This window comes from Mus caroli, chromosome 10, assembly GCF_900094665.2.
Source record: "Mus caroli chromosome 10, CAROLI_EIJ_v1.1, whole genome shotgun sequence".
In the NCBI taxonomy this organism is placed as follows: domain Eukaryota; kingdom Metazoa; phylum Chordata; class Mammalia; order Rodentia; family Muridae; genus Mus; species Mus caroli.
In genome coordinates, this window is record NC_034579.1 from 70,472,980 (window position 1) to 70,491,931 (window position 18,952).

The window sequence follows — 18,952 nt, forward strand, 5'->3', positions numbered from 1 at the left end:
ACATTAAACAAACAAATAAATAATGAAATAAATATGCATACGTACAACAATAACCAGAGAAAAGGAGACATAAATTTGAGGAGTGTGGGCTTGGAGGACATGGGCGGGCTCAGGTGGAGGAAAGGGAAGGGCGGAAATGATACACTTTAATTCAAACTTGTAACATTTTTTAAATGAGTATTGCCTGCACACAGTCTGGTTTACGGTCTTCTTTTCAGGAACCTGTGCTCCAATTCTTTCTCAGGGCAATTTCTCTGTCTCTCTCTGAGCAAGGATACATGCTGCCAATGGCCAGTGGGGCCGCCCCTGCCCAGGGCTATACACGTGGTCAGGAAGGCTGGGCTGAAGGACCACCCTCACGTGCATCTCCTTGTGGGCAAACATAGAGAGACAAGGCCTTTGTGGGCTCCAGTTTACAGCAAGAGTGGCAGTGGCTGTGAGGTGAGCCTGCCCTGCTCACAGCTGTTGGAACAAAAGGTGCACAAAGCTCTTTTTTGTGGAGTACCATAAGGACATGAGGTCGGGACAGGTTAGACACAAGACTGGCCTCTGCATAAGGAGGGCACAGGCCCTGGACACCAGGAGGCCGGCCAGGCCTCCTGTGGGCCTCTGCATAAGGAGGGCACAGGCCCTGGACACCAGGAGGCCGGCCAGGCCTCCTGTGGGCCTCTGCATAAGGAGGGCACAGGCCCTGGACACAAGGAGGCCGGCCAGGCCTCCTGTGGATCTTAGGACTCAATACTTCCTCTGCTCAGAACTACTAACTGCAGCTTCTGACTCAATTTTCCCTACTTTCTTTTTTTTCTTTTTTAAGATTTATTTTATATATATGAGTACACTGTAGCTGTCTTCAGACACACCAGAAAAGGGCATCGGATCCCACTACAGATGGTTGTGAGCCACCATGTGGTTGCTGGGATTGAACTCAGGACCTCTGGAAGAGCAGCCAGTGCTCTTAACTGCTGAGCCATCTCTCCAGTCCCTTTTTCCTAATTTCTTGACCCGACAGTTTGATTCTTACGTTGGGTAATAAAAACACTTGAAGCCTCTGAGCAGGACATTCCCATATTCACATCTGACTTGTAGTATTTCACTAGGAAAACTGTCTAGAATACCTAAGCACCAGAAACAGCTTTGGTTACCCTGTTTTGGAACCTTCTTGCTTAATCACCTATGCTCAGAGGGTATGTGCTTATGTTCCCAGTGTCCAAAGCTTTTATAAATGTCTCAGGAACCTGTGTAGAGAGTAACGTATTTTCTGAATTCAAGATTAAATATTGAGGGGTTGGGAATTTCGCTCAGTGGTAGAGCCAGCCTGGTCTACAGAGTTCTAGGACAAACAGAGAAACCCTGCCTCAACAAAACAAAACAAAAAGGGGGAAGGGGGCCGGAGAGATGGCCCAATGGTTAAGAGCACTGGCTGCTCTTCCAGAGGACCTGAGTTCAATTCCCAGCACCCATGTAGCAGCTCACAATTGTCTGTAACTCCAGTCTAGGGGATCTGCACCCTCACACAGACATATACATGCAGGCTAAACACGTATGTGCAGAAAATAAAAAAATAAATAAATCCTTTTTAAAAACTGAACATTACTTTATGGGCCTGGCCTTGTAGCTCTATGCCTTTGAACCAAGAACTAAGTCTCTTAGAACTCAGCACTTAAGTTTCAGCAGACGTCAAAATATATAGTGTTCCAAGTTGTTCGCGAACTCCTCTAGTAAAGCTAGTAATTAGGTGTAGATAGTGGGTTGGTATACAGAAGGTGTAGGATAGTGGGTTGGTATACAGAAGGTGTAGGATAGTGGGTTGGTATACAGAAGGTGTAGNGATAGTGGGTTGGTATACAGAAGGTGTAGGATAGTGGGTTGGTATACAGAAGGTGTAGATAGTGGGTTGGTATACAGAAGGTCTGCTACTCAAGCATGAAGACCTGAGCTCAGATCGGCCGGGTGTAACAGGAGGTCTGTGACGGACACCAGCGCTGGAGTATCAGACTCCAAAGGTTTACCAGCCAGCCAGTCTAGCCGACCTGTGAGCTCACGGGTCAGCACGAGATCCTGTCTCAAGAAGTAAGATGGCTTGCAATAGAGGAAGACACTGACACCCACCATGGTGTGCCTGTGAATCCACACATACCCTGTCCACCCCAGAAATGCAGACACACATACCCCATCCTCATATACAATCAAATGACTCAACGTTATGTTTGGGCCTACCTCCAACTCTTTTGCTTTTTCCTTTTCTCGGAATTTCTGCTCTAGATCTTGTAAATACTGGCAGTGCTCTGACTGCAGGTCTTCTTGCAACTTCGTGATGGCCGCCTGGTGCTGAGCCTCCAGGTTCTTCAGGGAAACTAGAAAGCAGCACAGAGGTCGCCTAGTTTATGAAAACTTCAGTAGCCGTTACTGATCGGCATTTCACAACAAATGCACGATTTACACGCAGAATCTTATGCCCACCATGTTTCAATCCTGGACACCCAGGATTGCCTGAAAGAGGGATGTAACAATGGCACAAACAATGGCCTCAGGAGCCAGCCTATTCTTCCCACGGAGGGAAAGAAGAGGCAAGCAGACATACTCAACTCACAAGAATCACCACTATGTTACCTAACATCTGTGGTACCAAAAGTGAGCAGCCCCCAAACTCCTTCTGCAGGGGGAATTTAGTAACTGACAGTGCAAGAGGGCTCTATGAACACCCATGCTCTTGTATGTCTGTCCTCAGCAGCTTACGCTGGAAGCAAAGGCGGGAACAGGCAAGTCCAGTTGCAGACTCTAGCAGGCACTCAGCGCCCCGTGCCCCAGATATGCTCGCTCTATCTAGTCAGGGGCTCACCTTCAGCCTCATATTTGGCCTGGAAAATCTTCTCCAATTCAACCTTCTGTTCTGACAATTCCTTCTGAAACTGGCTCTGCAAACCATCCATCTCCGACTGATGCTTCAACGACAATTCCTGGCGGAGGTTTTCCAAACATAACTCTCTTTCGGATTCCCAATCTTGCTTCAGGGTCTAATTTCAAAGAAAAAGCAGATTGTGGTACAACCCAATCTCTGAAGGACACGGACCACCAAGAATTGACTTCCTCCCAGCACATTCCAGTTCCCTGGACTAACTGTATCTGCATCACGGTGGGGGTGGGGAGCTCCGTGGGATGTGAATGTAAAATGGAGTGCGTGCAGAACTGTATTTCCAACCAACCACACACCTCGATCATCTGGGCGTTTTTCTCCATTTCTGACCGTAACTTCTCCTTCAGCTCAGCTGCAAGACAAAACATAAGTCGGTCAGACCACAGGATCTAAGCTTTCAACACAATCTCGTTACCCAGGAAACAATGGAGCTCAAGTACCCACTGTCCACTTGTGGGAAGTTGCCAATGCACACAGGACGACAAGACAGCCAAACGGTAGCCAGTTTAAGTTAAGAAACGCACTCACATCAAAAGAAAGAATATTGAGATTTCCAGGCTCTCAGGTTCTCCTAAGAGCACAGCTCAAGATCAGCTGCTGGGGTCCCAACACCTCCAAACCCACGTTAACCCTTAGACAAGAAAACTGCAGTGCACTTTAGTTCATGTGCCCACTGGGCCAGGGCCAAGGTAAGCTTAATATTAAGACACAAGAAACTGTCCTACGATCCAAGAGCTCCCAACTCAAGCAGGGAGAGGGCAAGAAGATGGGTTCCAGCAGGACTTCCCAGGATGGAAAGGTCAACAGAGGGTAGGACTGAAGAAGCAAGCAATGGCAGGAGGCAGGAGGCAGGCAAGGCAGCAGAAGACAAGTCGAAAAGTAGCTGAAAGGCTGGGATCCATCATTAATGAGCCATGTACTATATCCCAGGGCACAAGAGAGCCCTTTGCTTTCTTTCCCTAGGGCTACAGCCTAACCAGGGGCCCCAGGGAAAGGGGCCTCTGCAAGTGGAATGGGAAGCATAAAAGACTAAAGAGAGAGAGAGCTTATATTGGACAAGAAAACAAAAACATGTATTTATTTGATTTCAAAGTACCGAAAGACATATAGAAAGCACTGGGAAAAGAAACCTGGTCTTTCTCACTGAGGGGAGAGCCAGGCAAGGGAGAAGGCTTTCTCCAGCAGAGAAAGATGCATCTGGGGCCTGCCGGTGGACTCTTTAACCCCAGCACTTAGGAGGCAGAGGCAGATGGATCTCTATGAGTTCGAGGCCAGCCTAGTCAATATAGAGAGTTCCAGAACAGCCAGTGCTGTTACACAGAGAAACCGTGGGGTATGGTGGGGGGAGAGCAGTGGTGACACCCACCTTTAATCCCACCCACCGGGAGGCAGAGTCAGGTGGATCTCTGAACTGGAGGCCAGCCTACAACCAGGGCTATACAAACAAACCCTGTCTCAAAAAGCCAAAAGGAAAAAGAGAGAGAGAGAGAGAGAGAGAGAGAGAGAGAAAGACATGCTTGTCACAGGGATGTTGGTTGGGAAGGCAAGTAGAAAAGCAAGCCTTCTGGGGCTGGGGAGATGGCTCAGCTGGTAAGAGCACTGACAGCAAACACACATGATAGCCATGGCAGACTCCCAGCCCCACATGTCCACATGTGACCCTCCATTTGCTTGGGGAATGGACTCACAGAGAGAAGGCAGGAGAGGCAGGTAATAGATAGCAACAGGGAGCTGGAGAGATGGCTCAGCGGTTAAGAGCACTGACTGTTCTTCCGAAGGTCCTGAGTTCAAATCCCAGCAACCACATGGTGGCTCACAACCACCCGTAATGAGGTTGACACCCTCTTCTGGTATGTCTGAAAGACAGCTACAGTGTACTTACATATAACAATAAATAAATCTTTAAAAAATAAGAAAAAGAAAAAGAAAAGCAAGGCCTCTTCCCAAGTAGTGAATGTCCTCAATCTCCACTATGGAGCTACCTACAGAACTTGAGTCTACCAAACTGTGCTGCTTATACATAGAGACTATGTGACAGGGGAATTACTTCTCAATAAAGCTGAAACTTATATAACAGAAAATGCTGGGCTAAGGAGATGGCTCTTAACAGTTAGATGGCTCCAGAACTTCTAGACAACCTGGGTACAACCCCAGGACCCACATGGCAGCAGAACCATCTGTAACTGAAGCTCTGGAGGGACAATGCCATCTTCTGACCACCACAGGCACTAGACATAGATGCAGACATAGATGCAGACAAAACACCAATACTTAGAAAATACTAACTACCTAAGTAAAAGCAGATGGTCCACCAAGGCTGCTCTATGGGCAGCCGGCAGAAGACTAAGAAGGTATTGGATCTAGCACGCAGACCTGCAATATGACCATATCTAAGATGAATAGCCAGGCCAACTCAAGAACTGTCCAGCCAGCAACATAGGCCCAGTCAAGTTTGCTTGTACTTGCAGAGGGGGCAAAGCTGGAACACTAGTAAGGACTTGCCAACAGAGAGAACCCAGTGGATGGCTTCCTTCCCTCGCAGAAGGCCCACTAGATGGCTCACCTCCCTCCGAGGAACAGAAGAACAAAAAAGCAAAACATGTACTTAAGTAAAAGTGATTTGGAAAATCAGCAGGCTGCTTCAAGTTGTGTGTGTGTGTGTGTGTGTGTGTGTCCGTGCGTGCATACGCATGGTGTGATTGGGGGTAGGGGGAAGAGGTCTGGAAAGATGACTCAGCTGTTAAAGGCTAAGCAACAACCAGAAAAGAACAGGTGGGAACACAAACACACGGTCCGTGACCTGTCCTTGCTTAGTACCTGCTTCTTGCCCGCTGTGGAGCGCCATCTCTTCCTTCTCGCGGGCGTGCTGCTCTCGCAGCAGCTCCAGTTCGCACTGCTGCCGACTTTGCAGCAGGGCCAGCTCCTGTGCCCGCCGACCATTGAGCATTTCCCGAAGCTCCGTCAACGCTGTCTCCTTTTCCTTCTGCAGGTTGGCCTGCGTCAGCTCCAGCTGTGCTGTATGCATGTTGTTCAGGCTCAAGCGCAGTGCTTCTAGCTCAAGGCTGTGGGCTGTCTGCAGGCAGAGAGGAGCCAGGCCTGATGAGACCCAGGTCAGAAACCAGGGTGGCAAGGGCAACGCCAAGCAGAAATTGCAAAAGAATGAGGGGGAGAGAAAGGTGCTTGTAACTTAAGAGGGTGCCACCCCGTCTCTATGCTGGCATGTAATTGACAGCAAGGGGGTACAACCCCAGCTCTATGCTGTCGCATGACTGACAGCAAACACACGATAGCCATGGCAGACTCCCAGCCCCACATGTCCACATGTGACCCTCCATTTGCTTGGGGAATGGACTCACAGAGAGAAGGCAGAAGTATCAAGGCAAAGGAGGAGATGGCAAGCCACTGCCCCGACCTGTCTACTTTGGAATGAGTCTCTCTGACCTGTCCCCCAGCAACTTAGGACCCACTGTGCCCTGGTAAAATTGGCAGAGCACTGGTTAAGACCCTGTGAAGGCTGAGAGTCCTGCCGATCACCTGGGGTGGCTGTGTCTGTGTCTGCTGCTGTCCCAGGTCAGTCACATCCAGTTCACAGTCTTCTTGTTCCTAGAAGGAAAGCAAAGGATGTAGCCTAGAGAATTCCCAACTACTTCAGTCTACATTTGGTGGAATTACCAAGGTGACCTTGAATTTAAAAAGATCCACCTTCCTATGCTTTAGGAATACAGGGATTAAAGGTGTGTGCTACCGCCATCACCACCTGGCAAAGAAAAAGATTTTAGATATTCCCAAGGAAAAAGAATAACCACAAAGAGGTTTTTATAAAAGAAAGCCAACTAGAAAGGAACCAGATAATAAATCAAGTTACAAAATGGTGACCAGAAGCCGGGCGTGGTGGCGCACCCCTTTAATCCCAGCACTTGGGAGGCAGAGACAGGTGGATTTCTGAGTTTGAGGCCAGCCTGGTCTACAGAGTGAGTTCCAGGACAGCCAGGGCTATACAGAGAAACCCTGCCTCAAAAAAACCAGGAAAAAAAAAAAAAAACTATCTGCAGGTGGCCAAGTCACAGCCCTGCCAGAGCACGAGGCAAATCACAGTCAGCTACTGCAGACAATCTGAAGCAGCCCCGTATCCCACACCTGGGATTAAAATCAAAACATTCTTAAAACATTTCTGTGTTTATAATGAAACCAAAATTCTCACTACAACTATACATTATGAGCTTCTCCTCAGAGAGCCTGAGGAGACACACAAAACAGCAGCACAGCCAGACAGCTAAGCAGGGGCCGGTTGGCATGGCCTCTCGTTTCTCGACCACTGAGAGATGCTAAGGGGAAATTACAGTGAATGGCAGCTAACAGCCAAGCCAGGCCCACAGAACACAGAGCAGAGAAGGTAAGCCGGGCACAAGCATGCACCCCTAGAGAGCTCCAGCTTGCCAGAACACATGGAGGCAGGCACCAAAGTAACGTCCCGGCATCTTTCAAAAGAAACAAAATCCCGAATTTGCAGGTAGATCTCACATCTGGTATACTGGCAACGATCATATTTTCTTCTCAGATAGGGTAGTCAGACATACCACTGCTTTCAGTGAAATTTTGCCCTTGAAATTCTTTTCTGGTTAAGATAAATTTCAGTTTCCCAACCACAGCTGTACATATCAAGGGCCCTCAAGATTTCAAGGCCTTATTTACAATCCGAACAAGAGTTCCGGGCAAGTCCAATTAGGAGTAGTCTACAGGACTGGAGAGATGGCTCAGTGGTTAAGAGCACTGACTGCTCTTCTAGAGGTCCTGAGTCCAGGCTCACAGGGATCCGATGCCCTTTTCTACAGTGTCTGAAGAGAGTGACAGTGTACTCATATATAAGATAAACGAAAAAGTCATTTAAAAAAAAAAAGAGTAGTCTGCAGGGTCAGGGAGGTGAGGGAGTCACTGGTGGGGCACAGGGGGTGGGGTGCTCCCACTATTCATAGAACTAAGCAGCCAGCGGCCAGCCAGCTCTTTCCACCACACACAGTTTTTGCCACACCTTCTCCCTTCCCCTAATCACACTGGTGCATTCAAAAGCAGATGAAGGAATGTCAAACAGAATGCACCACACCCACAGCGCTCTCAGTCCCCTTACCAAAGCAACAAACGGACATTCCTCTGGACAGCAACAACTGTCCAGAAACTCTTCAAAAATCATATTAAAGAAAAGACCCCGGGCTTGTAGATAAAGCAGCTGCCACACAAACCAAGCAAGCATCTTAGGTTCAATTCCCAGAAGCTACACAATGGTGGAAGGAGAGGACTTTCTCCACAAAGTCATCAAAGTCCACAGGAGCGCCAGGACACACACAGTAAGAAACAAAGTCAGCTGTAAAGAGGAGCCATCTATTCATGGGAAACCTATCTACTCACCTTTTACAACGAAAATCCCTCTTTCCCCGTTTTTGAAAGGCGAAATCAGAAGGCCCCTTTTAGTACATTACTACGGCAACAAATGGGAGCTAGACAACATGTTAATGTAATGATGAGGAACTCTACCTGAGCTGCAGATGCCCCTCTGATCCCCTCCAGGGTGTTGCTGCATGATGGGCTTTCAAAGACCGCCCCTCCTTGGGGGAGCTCGCTGTTGGGCGTGGCTACCGAACCCTCCTCCTGGACAGACGCATGGACAGCCGAACCCTTCCTCTTCGCCGTCTTTTTCTTCGAATTCGGACAGTCACCTTTTGTTTTTCTCTGTCGGAAGTTAGCAAGCTGCGGAAAAATTGAGAGCAGTAGTAGAAGCAGAGGTAAACCAGGAAGAAGTAACAAAACCACAAGGTCACAACACTTGTGGGGAGCATGAGGTTCGCACTAGCGCCGACCACTCAGCCGCACCGGGCCAAGCGACCGCTTTCCCGGAAAACACTGCCTTCACTGACATCTATGCCCTTGGCATTAAGCTCAAAAATGATATGGAGTCTACAAATGGCTATTAATGATGCCTACAAGCAGACAAAAAAAAAGCAATATGGCTGGGTGAAAGATTGGCTGTTGTAAGCCTTGTATAGTTTATAACAGATTTAAAATGCATCGATTTAACACACTGAGAGCTTAATTAAGTCATATTCAAGTCTTAAAACTATGAGATGAAGCGAGATCATCCCCTTCTTGCCCCCATTCGTCCCTAATGGAAGAAATCCATCGCCCAGCCAAAACTTCTTAGCCATAGACTCTGAGACGAGGTACAGAAATAGCAAAAACTTAATTAAGCCAGGTCAATCTAGCATCTTCCTGTGCAGAATCTTGATGCTCTACTTCTGACACAGCACAGCAAAGCACTAGGGAGCATCCCAGAATGTTGCCTGCCAGTCAGAGGCACAGCGTAGCTCCTTTCCGTCCCTCAGATACAAGGCTTTTTGACTGTATTCATACACAATCTCCTCCTCGTACCCTATTCAAAAAGGCAAGCGCTGGTGTGCCAAAGTCTCACGGGGGTGGGGTGGGGGGACATCTATTCCCTCAAATCACAACCAAGGCCACCCAAACAGATGTGCCCCTGTTGATGAAAAGAAAAACGCACAGTTTTGTTGGCGGAGGAAATTAACAAGGCCACTTATCTGTGGGAAGAGAAATTTGAAGGGCACTGCCTACTGTACCAACTCTTTTCTAATCTCTTGCCTTCTCCACTGAATGCAACTGTCTGCCTCAGAGCTCGCCCTCTGCAGCATGTACTTGGTCTCTGGCCATGGACCTTCAATGAGTGGCCTCCTGGTTCTTCTCATTAGCCTCCATCTCCCTTAAGGACATCTAATGGGGTTCACAAACCCACCCAAGTGCAGACACCAGTTCCCCTGGTGAAGTACTAAACTTCACACACCCTCATTTCTCAAGTGTCTATCTACATGTGCCCAGCTTATACCCCATAAGGGCCACAATGGCTTCTGGAGGGCACCTGTAATCTGACATTGCTGTGCTCTCATTTCCACTGTGTATTTTGCACGTTTTTGCGAAGCGGGCGCAGGGTGATGGTGGTGGTGGGGTTGTTGACACAAATGAAGAATTGCTGTTACTAGGCGAAACACAAAATCAACACAGCCCTTTCATGAAGGCTATAACTATATTGTTCTGACAGTACAGGGTAGGGAAGTCATCCTCTGGTTCCACAGCCATGATAGCTAGCCAAAGATCCACTTTCAAAATGTTTGCACCTTCTCTTCCTCTGAATCCCCATCACCTTTCAAACAACTATCTTGCCGGGCGGTGGTGGTGCACGTCTTTAATCCCGGCACTTGGGAGGCAGAAGGATTTCTGAGTTCGAGGCCAGCCTGGTCTACAAAGTGAGTTCCAGGGCAGCCAGGACTATACAGAGAAAACCTGTCTCGAAAAACAAAAAACAAAACAAAACAAAATAAAAACCCAACTATCTTAACAGCCACAAGTGTTCCCAGGGTAGAGTCTCAAACAAATTCAAAATCTGAGGCAGAAGGAGGTGAGAAGAGGACCCTCGGAAGTATGGCAGTTGCGGGGCCGGGCCAGAGAGCGAACAACGAAATACAACAGAACACCACTAGGGAGCAAAGCTCATGGTTCCCTGGGAAAATAAGGTCTGAAGACGGTCTTTAAAAAGCCTTGGACAGTTTGGTGCCAGGAAAGTGCCTGAGCACCGGAAGCACAACAACTAAGAATGCTAGGTGACCAGGACCCGCCCACGGCGCTCGGACCCGCCTACAAGTCGTGCATCTCGGACGCTGATTGGCTGTGGCTGTAATAGGGCGGGGCGACACAGAGGGCGCTGGATTCAAGATGGCGGCGCCTAGGAAGTGAATTCCGCAGAAGCGGCGGGAAGGACAAGCGCCCGGCAGCTCCCACTGCTCCGCCGCCACTGCTTGTGTCAAGCGGCAGTCTGAGCACCGGAACCGCTTTAGGATTTCTTCCCCACTGCAAAGCGGAGAGAAGGATGCTACCGACTAACCTTGGCTCTCCCAGCCTCCACCTTCCTGCGCCGCTGCTCCTGCTCGTCTTCCATCTCCACCTGGGCTCCCGGCGAGTCGCTCGGAGGTGACAGGGCGGCGGCGACACCGCCTTCGCTCTATTTACACTCCCTCCCTTCACCCACTCGCCTCCCCACCCCCCATAGACACAACTGTCAGCTTCGCCCCGCCAATCCGGAGCCCCGTGTGGCCTTGCGCACGCGCGCTCCGGTGACGCTCCAAGGGCGGAGAGCCATCTCTCTGGTCCCCAATTGGTACGCCGACGCTCCCCACCCTCTTCATCCACGCCAATGAGCGAGGCGCGGCGTTCCCGGGGCTCGCGGGCGTTCGTCGACTGAGCGGCGGGAAGGTTTGGGCAAACCGTTTCCCCGAGGCGGTGCTACCTATCGCCCTCTCCCGACAGGAGGAGGACTTACATACCAGCGGCTCTCCATGCCTCCGGTGCGTTCTGGGCACTCTCTACCGCAGACTTTGCCAAAGTCGTTTTCTCTGTCGCCATGTGTTTCTGCGAGCACTGGGGCATCCTCTAGGGTCTATCATACCCCACTTTTGGTTCACAGGTGCAGTCAACTGAGAGTCCTGCTTCCCTTCTTTGACCACTTCAGCCCCTCCTGAACACGGTCCCCTGTCTTCAACTCAAATCCAAAGAACAATATAGCCAGAGTTACTCATTTATTGACACCTAAAATTAGACCGCTGTCCCCAGTGGACCCCGGAGTTGCCACCCAGGGCAGTTCTGCATTCTCGCACACGCTTCAATTGTACAGAGTCGCTGTGTGTTCGGGCTCCTGACTCTCACTCCATCCATCACCTCTAACCAGGAAACAGTCTTTCTGCTGTAAGGAAATAAAGAAACTATGGTCCATTTGTAGTAAGAGGCGCGTTTAAAGCTCATCGGTGGATTACAGGTAATTAGGAGGATTGGGCCCCTGGATTCCCTAGCCGGCAGCTGGTTTTTGGTTTTGGTTTGGTTTGGTTTGGTTTTTTTAATAATGTTTTTACATTGTTCGTTTTTTTTTTTCTTCTTCTTCTTAAGATGTATTTATTTATTATATGTAAGTGCACTGTTGCAGTCTTCAGACACTCCAGAAGTGGGCATCAGATTACATTACGGATGGTTGTGAGCCAACATGTGGTTGCTGGGATTTGAACTCCGGACCTTTGGAAGAGCAGTCGATGCTCTTAACCACTGAGCCATCTCACCAGCCCAGCTGGTTCTTTCTTGCCTAGGCATTTATTAATTTATCATTGGGTTAAAAAGTTGCAGGCTGTTAACATGACTAACATAAAAGGAGAGGATCTGAGCTCCAGGATATATGTCAAGAGCTTTACACAGGATAGGGATGCTGGAGAGAGGGTAATGCCTGTAAAAATGAATCCTCCTGAAGAACTCAGTAGTGTGGAATTTGGGAACAGGGAAATGCCGTAGGGCTATAAAACCTTATTTTATACCAAATCTGCATGACAGCCGTTTTTGCCTTCTCTCTAGGCTGACACCCAACTTTACAAGATCTGAAAAATAAATTGTTTCACTTTCATGACTCAAAAGACTTCAAGCCTCTTAGGAAGTGTCTCTTGCACTGATGAAAACACTGAGTTGGTGGGGGTCCCTCTGGACTGACCTATCCTCTAGGATATGTTGGTCTCAGTCTTTGAGCCATGCAATATTTAAGGAATGTTTGAAGGGTGGCCATGTTTTACATATCAAAACTTAAAGGACTGGAGAGATCAGCAGTTAAGAGCATTGGCTGCTCTTCCAGAGGACCCCCAGTTGATTCGCAGCACCCAATGGTGGCTCACAACTGTTACTCCAGTTCAGAGGATCTGATGCACACCTCTGGCTTCTGAGGGCACCAGGAACTCATGTGGGGCACATACATACACATAAGCAAAACATTTGTACCCATAAAATAATTTTTAAAGTATAAATAAATACCTAATAATATTTATTTCTTTGAACTATGAGTATGTTTGTGTCTCTGTGTGGAACTGGCAGGTATCCTTAGAGGTAAGAAGAGGGTGTTAGATGCCCTAAAGCTGGAGTTACAGGCAGTTGTGCGTCAACAGATGTGGGTTCTGGGATCTAAATTACCCCCTCACTCACTAAGGAAATCCCTGCTTCGTATAGTGGCACGTGTCTTTAATCCCAGCACTGGAGAGGTGGGTCTCTGAGTTCAGGGCCAGCCAGGGCTAAAAAGAGAGACCCTGTGTAAATATAAAATAAAAAGACTTGCTTGCTTAAAGCCCAATCTTATGAAGACATTTTCTGCAGTGGGGTTCCCTTCTCTTAGAACCAGATGTGGGTTCTGGCATCTAAATTCTCTCAGATGACTATAACTTGTCCCAAGTTAACAGAAAACTAGCAGCCAGCATTGAGTGCATACTGCTCTTGCAAAGGACCAGAGTTTGGTTCCTAGCAACCATGTCAAACAGCTCACAACTGCCTATAATGCCAGCTCCAGGGGGGATTAGCTGCGTCTGACCTTGTCAGTACTGGCAACCACATGCAAATACTCATGTACAGACACATACATACACATAATTAAAATAATAAAATATCTTTAAAATATAATTAAAAATAAAATTGGGGGGCTAGAGCAATGCCTTGGGGTCTAAGGGCACTTGCTACTCTTGAGGAATGCTATATAAGAGTCTGGGATAAGGGGTGGTCATCAAGGAGTGCCACCCAGCTCAATCCATAGGCTGGACAGAGAGCTGGACACCCTGGGAGGAAGACCAACGTGGAGGTGGGGCAGGGAAGAAGTGACCCCAGCAGCAAAAGGCAGCTGCTCTTTGTTTTGTCTGACATCCTTTTTTATTGTTTGATTTTGGTTTTTTCTTTTTTTTTTTTTTTTTTTTGGTTTTTCGAGGCAGGGTTTCTCTGTATAGCCCTGGCTGTCCTGGAACTCACTTTGTAGACCAGGCTGGCCTCGAACTCAGAAATCTGCCTGCCTCTGCCTCCCAAGTGCTGGGATTAAAGGCGTGCGCCACCACGCCCGGCTTATCTGACAATTTTTTTTAATTCTATATGCAAAACTTTTAAACATACAGTAACTATCCGATCACATAATCAGAACAAGGCATTCTACTGGCAGTCTCCCCTCCCCCAACCCCACTCCCCCATCCCCCAGCCATCCCAAACAGACTTAGGTAAAGCTATGTGTAGCACTCCACGGGCTATGAAAACTTAAAGCTTTGGTGTTGATTCCATTCTGAGGCTACACACAAACAGTTCAAAACACTGCATTAAAGTGATACGTGGGCAGAAAGGCTTGAGTAATCAGATGTGAGTTTTGCTTGAGTTTGAGCAATAATGAGAATGGTGGGTATTCCCGTAGCCCTCTGATGCTCCAAGAGGGCAGCTGGTCATTTAGGTGACCAATAATGAGGAAACAACTGCTGTGACCAGCTGGAGCTTCACCAAGGACTTTGCGCCTGCCTTTGGATCCCTGCTTCAGCGTGTGATCAGCCAGGGAGGTATCTTCCCTTGGTATGGAGGTGTCTGTGTTTTAATGACCAAATCTTCCTCTGCTCTCTTGACACTCACCCCTGTGGAGGCTAAGGAGCTGGAGGCCATTGCAGAAAGGTAAACAAAAGTTGTAAACCTAGCACTCAAGAGCTTCCTCTTGCCATCTCCTTGAGTCTGCTATCTCATGACATCAATGCTAGGTCCAAAGTGGACTCCTCCCTTCCCCCCAACATGGCTTTACCACTGTCAATGCCATAAATGACAGGCCCGGCTCAGCCTGGCCTCTGACCAGTAAACAGGAGGATTGCTAGTGGTTTAAAACTTAAGTCACCTTAAGTCACCATTGCCCATTAACTTGTGAAGCAGGTTTCTGTTTGTCTGGAAGAACCATTGGTTCCCTTATCTGCCCCTCCAGCCAAACCCCAAGTGATTTGGTATCTAATTCCCCATTACTGTGTATCTGTGACACCTATCACAAGCTCCCAGGCTCTACACCCCCAAAGCAACCCAGACCCTCTTCTCCCCCCACTACTCTAACTTCCTCCCACTGCAAACATATCCCCTTAAAACACACACACACTCACACACACACACACTCAGGCCTCACACAGAGGCTGTGAATAGCATGAGTGGGGACAAATGGGTAACAGGAAATACCAAGCAAGCAGTTGCACTGAAGTTATCCGCTAGAGAAAGTTTCAAAGTCACTTGAGAGGATATTGAGTTAGTTCTCTAACTGGCTCGCTTGTGCCTAGGAAGACAGAGACAACGGAAGATACGGGTTTTTTTGTTTTTAAGTCAAAAGTCTGTAGCCGCATCACACCTACTGCAGCAGAAAGGGTCTTTGCAAGTAACCTTGGCTACTGTGCACATCATAGGTGGCCCCCCTCCAGACTGTCCTTACTATTAGGAGCCTATCTCAACGGGGAAGGAGGGTCCTTCTTGTGTCAGAAAACACCCCCCCCCCAAGACAGGGTTTCTCTGTGTAGTCCTGGCTGTCCTGGAACTCACTCTATAGATCAGGCAAGCCTCGAACTCAGAAATCTGCCTGCCTCTGCCTCCCAAGTGCTGGGATTAAAGGCGTGCGCCACCGCCCGACGGAAAACACTTTATCAAGTGAAATCAGGAGCCATTTGTTTATTGGCAAATATAGTTCCTAAGGGAAGGAGGTGTGGGGTCAGGATAACCTGGCTGTTCTTAAGCTATTTGAGTATCTCTGATGGTTTCCCCATGTGGAGAAGGGTCAACACCCCCAAAACTCAACCATGCTGCAACTCTGTCTAGGGAAGCCAGTAGGATAGCCCAACTCCCTCCCTATATGTCTGTAACTAGGAGGTGACATGGGAAGAAGGATGGAGGGGAAAGAGGACAGGCCTGGGCATGTTCTTCTTATCTTTCTTCAGATAAACCCCACAATCTGAATGCACCACATGCCTTCTTGACAGCAGATCAGTGAGCTCTGGGGGTTCTTTGTTCTGTTTATACCTACCCCCACACCTCCAGTTGAACATGGCTTGTTGTAGGCACAGGACCAGGACGGGGAATGCATGCTGGCCTTAGCTCCCTCTCAGAGTAAAAGCAGTAACAACTCCTTCCCTTCACTCACAGGAGTAACACTTTATCAAAGGTCAGCCTCAGGATAAGCCATGTAGCTAAGTGACCACAACACAAACAAAAAAACGTCAGAAGGTTTGACATGCCACAAAGTAGCATTCCTCCCCGGGCTCACGGTCCTCTCTGACAAGTAGAGACTTCTTGAGTCCCGGATTCAGAATTGGGTGTTTTGTGCAAACAAAAGAGGGAGTTAGGCTCCTTAGATAAAGGGGCCAGAAAGATAGCAAGATCAGACTTCCCGAGAACCACCAGAGCCCAGAGTCACACCTGAGTCTCAGGTTTTATGCAGTTCAATTTCTTACAACTGGCACGGGCCCAGCTCGCCTGTGCCAACATCCTCAGAAAGTTCTTGACATGGAATCTTGAGAGAAACTCTGTAAGTGTAGTTCTTGGATCTTATTTCAATTTATTTTTAGTACTAAAAGCTGTCGACGTAAGGAACACAGATATTCTCTCACTGTGCTCCCTACTCTAAACATTTACTGCCCCTAGCAACTGCCTACCAAGGAGGACGGGATGAGGACAGGCATTTCACAACAGAGAAGCCAGTTAGCTCCTTTTAGGCTAGGGAGCCAGGGTCAGCATCGCAGGGGTAAGCTGTGTTGATAGATCGTACCTTCAATGCTGCATGATAAGAAAAGCACTAATTCCCAGAAAGCCCCGAGCCCAGTCAAACCGAGAGAAAATGTCATTGGTGTCCCAGCTGAGCACAGCATCCCCTTTCCTTTATTGGCCCTGTTTAGATACCCAGTCCCAGGCTTTGCTATCTCTCCTAGCAATGCCTTCTGGGACCAAGTAGCCACCATCTCAGGGAGTCTGCTGTTGCGTTCCTTATCTACATATGTCCCTCTAACTCTCATTTGATCTGTTGCAGTTTCCAGGGTTACCTAGGCTCCAGGGTGTCAACCCTACCCTGGTTGTTTCATAGGTTCATAGGGTGATTGACTTACATCCCATCTGGTTTAAAACCTCAACTCCCATATATCCCCCCCCCCTTTTTAATTCCTGTCTGTGTTCTCTATGCCAGTGCATTCTCTGGCTCAGGGTCCCCTTAGGCACTGCCCTTGACCCCTCTCTAGCCAAAGTCTCTGCCACAAAGAGTCTCCTGAAACCCTCAGGGAGCTCCTGTCTGATGGTCTCCTGGGTATGCAGCCACATTGCCTTTTTACTTTGAGGGTTCCAAGGAAGGACAAGAGTGGCCTAGAGGCAGTAGCAAGTGACTAGAATGGTGTGGTGTGGGTCTGGGAGCAATGGAGAGTCTTCCACGAGTCTTCTAAGCTATCTCCCCAGGGTAAGCGGCATCTGGAGGAATCTGAAGTATGTCTTCCTGGCCTTTTACCTCCCCACTGATCCGTGCCTGGCAACACCCGTGAGTCAGTGTTTACAGGTGACCCATTTGGAGACACAGAGGCAAGAAAGGACTCTCAGAGGTGTAGAAAGGACTCTCAGAGGTGTCCTGGCAACTCAGGACCTCCCTTTCTCACAGGCTAGCAACTGTCACAGACTTCAGGGCAGGCTCTAGCACTGTGGTCCAGGGAAGGGACCAGTCAGTCTCCCACTTACCTGTCTTGAGGCACCATGATCCCTGAGGGGGCTCTTTGTTATATATAACGAAGGGCCAAGGCAGAGTGAAGACTTTCAGCCTCCTACTACTCTGCAGGCCCCTTATTCAGTTGTCATGACGCTGGACTCCTCGATGGCGGATCAGATGACCCGGCTGAGGTTACGACTCCTGGAACAGGTAAGACAGAGACAGCCTCTCCACTACTGTTGTTAATCCCTTGCTTCACTCAAATCTCCCTCCTCTGCAGACAGCCAGGAGAAGTCCCTGCTTCTAGACCCTGCAAACCCTTTCCCTGCGTCTGGCTTCCTAATGAACAGCTATGGCTTCTTGTTTGCTTTGTGTGTGTGTGTGTGTGTGTGTGTGTGTGTGTGTGTGTGCATGTGTGTGTGTGTGTGTGTGTTCTAGCAGTTTCCAAAGTCAGGAGGCAGGCTGTGCCCACCAGCAAGTGTACTTCTAGGGCACGGCCCCATGGAGCTCCTGCACCTTCAGGCTCCAGTGTTTAAAGGGATACTCCTTACTGTGGAGACTGGGCCCAACTTCCCGGGGAAAAAGCTGGCCATGCCCAGTCTTCTCCATCTTTGCAACCATCGATGAAATTTGGAGTGATTCACGATCAGCAGCGTACCTGCCTGTGCACACAACTAAGCTTAGTTCCTATAGGCAACGTCTCTGTACACGCTGCCTGCATTGCTCTTCTTCTGTGGCTATCTATTTTTTAAAAAATCAACTATTTATTATATGTGAGTATACTGTAGCTATCTTCAGACACTCCAGAAGAGGGCATCAGATCTTGTTACGGATGGTTGTGAGCCATCATGTGGTTGCTGGGATTTGAGCTCAAGACCTTCAGAAGAGCAGTCAGTGCTCTTAACCACTGAGCCATCTCTCCAGCTCCCTGTTGCTATCTATTACCAAGCCCGGGAATCCCAAATTCAGGGCCCAGGTGGCCCTGGATAGGCCCTGAGGGTAGTCTCTGCAAGGGTTGCTACTCAGCAATCTGTCCAGAGCATCTCTCTCTCAGGATCTTCAGGGTAATCCTTGGGATTCATAAAAGAGCCCTCTTGTGGACCATCAGATCGTCTATCTTGGTTCCCATCACTGTGTCCCCATTGGGCCCCAGTAGGGAAACACTTTGAGGCCTATCAGGCTGTGCATCAGGATGTCCTACCTGTGTTGTGTCTCAGCAGAGCATCACCTTAGGTTTCCTCTGGGTAGCATCGTCCCTCTGGGTTTAGGATGGAGAGCGTGCATTACGTTTGAGAATATTACCAGAATAATCCTTATCAGAATGGGGACCTGTACTGGCTATTTTTGTGTCAACTTGACACAGCTGAGTTATCACAGAGAAAGGAGCTTCAGTTGAGGAAATGCCTCCATGAGATCCAACTGTAAGGCATTTTCTCAATTAGTGATCAAGGGGGAAAGGCCCC

The 18,952-nt window shown here is 48.6% G+C and overlaps 2 protein-coding genes across 12 annotated transcripts in view; one reads left to right on the top strand and one right to left on the bottom strand.

Moving 5' to 3' along the window:
- The window catches only part of Pcnt (pericentrin), a 93,284-nt gene extending 82,080 nt beyond the window's left edge, over positions 1 to 11,204 (bottom strand). For 5 of the 11 annotated variants that reach the window (XM_029482459.1, XM_029482463.1, XM_029482460.1 and 2 more), the window contains exons 1-7: positions 10,857 to 11,020; positions 8,444 to 8,656; positions 6,449 to 6,517; positions 5,732 to 5,987; positions 3,211 to 3,266; positions 2,840 to 3,014; positions 2,218 to 2,354 (exon numbers count right to left, since the gene is read on the bottom strand). In XM_029482459.1, coding sequence (XP_029338319.1) covers positions 2,218 to 2,354; positions 2,840 to 3,014; positions 3,211 to 3,266; positions 5,732 to 5,987; positions 6,449 to 6,517; positions 8,444 to 8,656; positions 10,857 to 10,910 — 960 coding nt within the window. In that variant the 5' untranslated portion in view covers positions 10,911 to 11,020. Of the gene's footprint in view, positions 1 to 2,217; positions 2,355 to 2,839; positions 3,015 to 3,210; positions 3,267 to 5,731; positions 5,988 to 6,448; positions 6,518 to 8,443; positions 8,657 to 10,856 lie in introns of all 11 variants that reach the window. The other 6 variants (XM_029482456.1, XM_029482458.1, XM_029482455.1 and 3 more) reach the window with 3 other exon arrangements.
- The window catches only part of C10H21orf58 (chromosome 10 C21orf58 homolog), a 22,037-nt gene continuing 14,128 nt past the window's right edge, over positions 11,044 to 18,952 (top strand). The window contains exons 1-3 of the mRNA XM_021175332.2: positions 11,044 to 11,316; positions 11,436 to 11,783; positions 17,619 to 17,699. Coding sequence (XP_021030991.1) covers positions 17,637 to 17,699 — 63 coding nt within the window. The 5' untranslated portion in view covers positions 11,044 to 11,316; positions 11,436 to 11,783; positions 17,619 to 17,636. The remainder of the gene's footprint in view (positions 11,317 to 11,435; positions 11,784 to 17,618; positions 17,700 to 18,952) is intronic.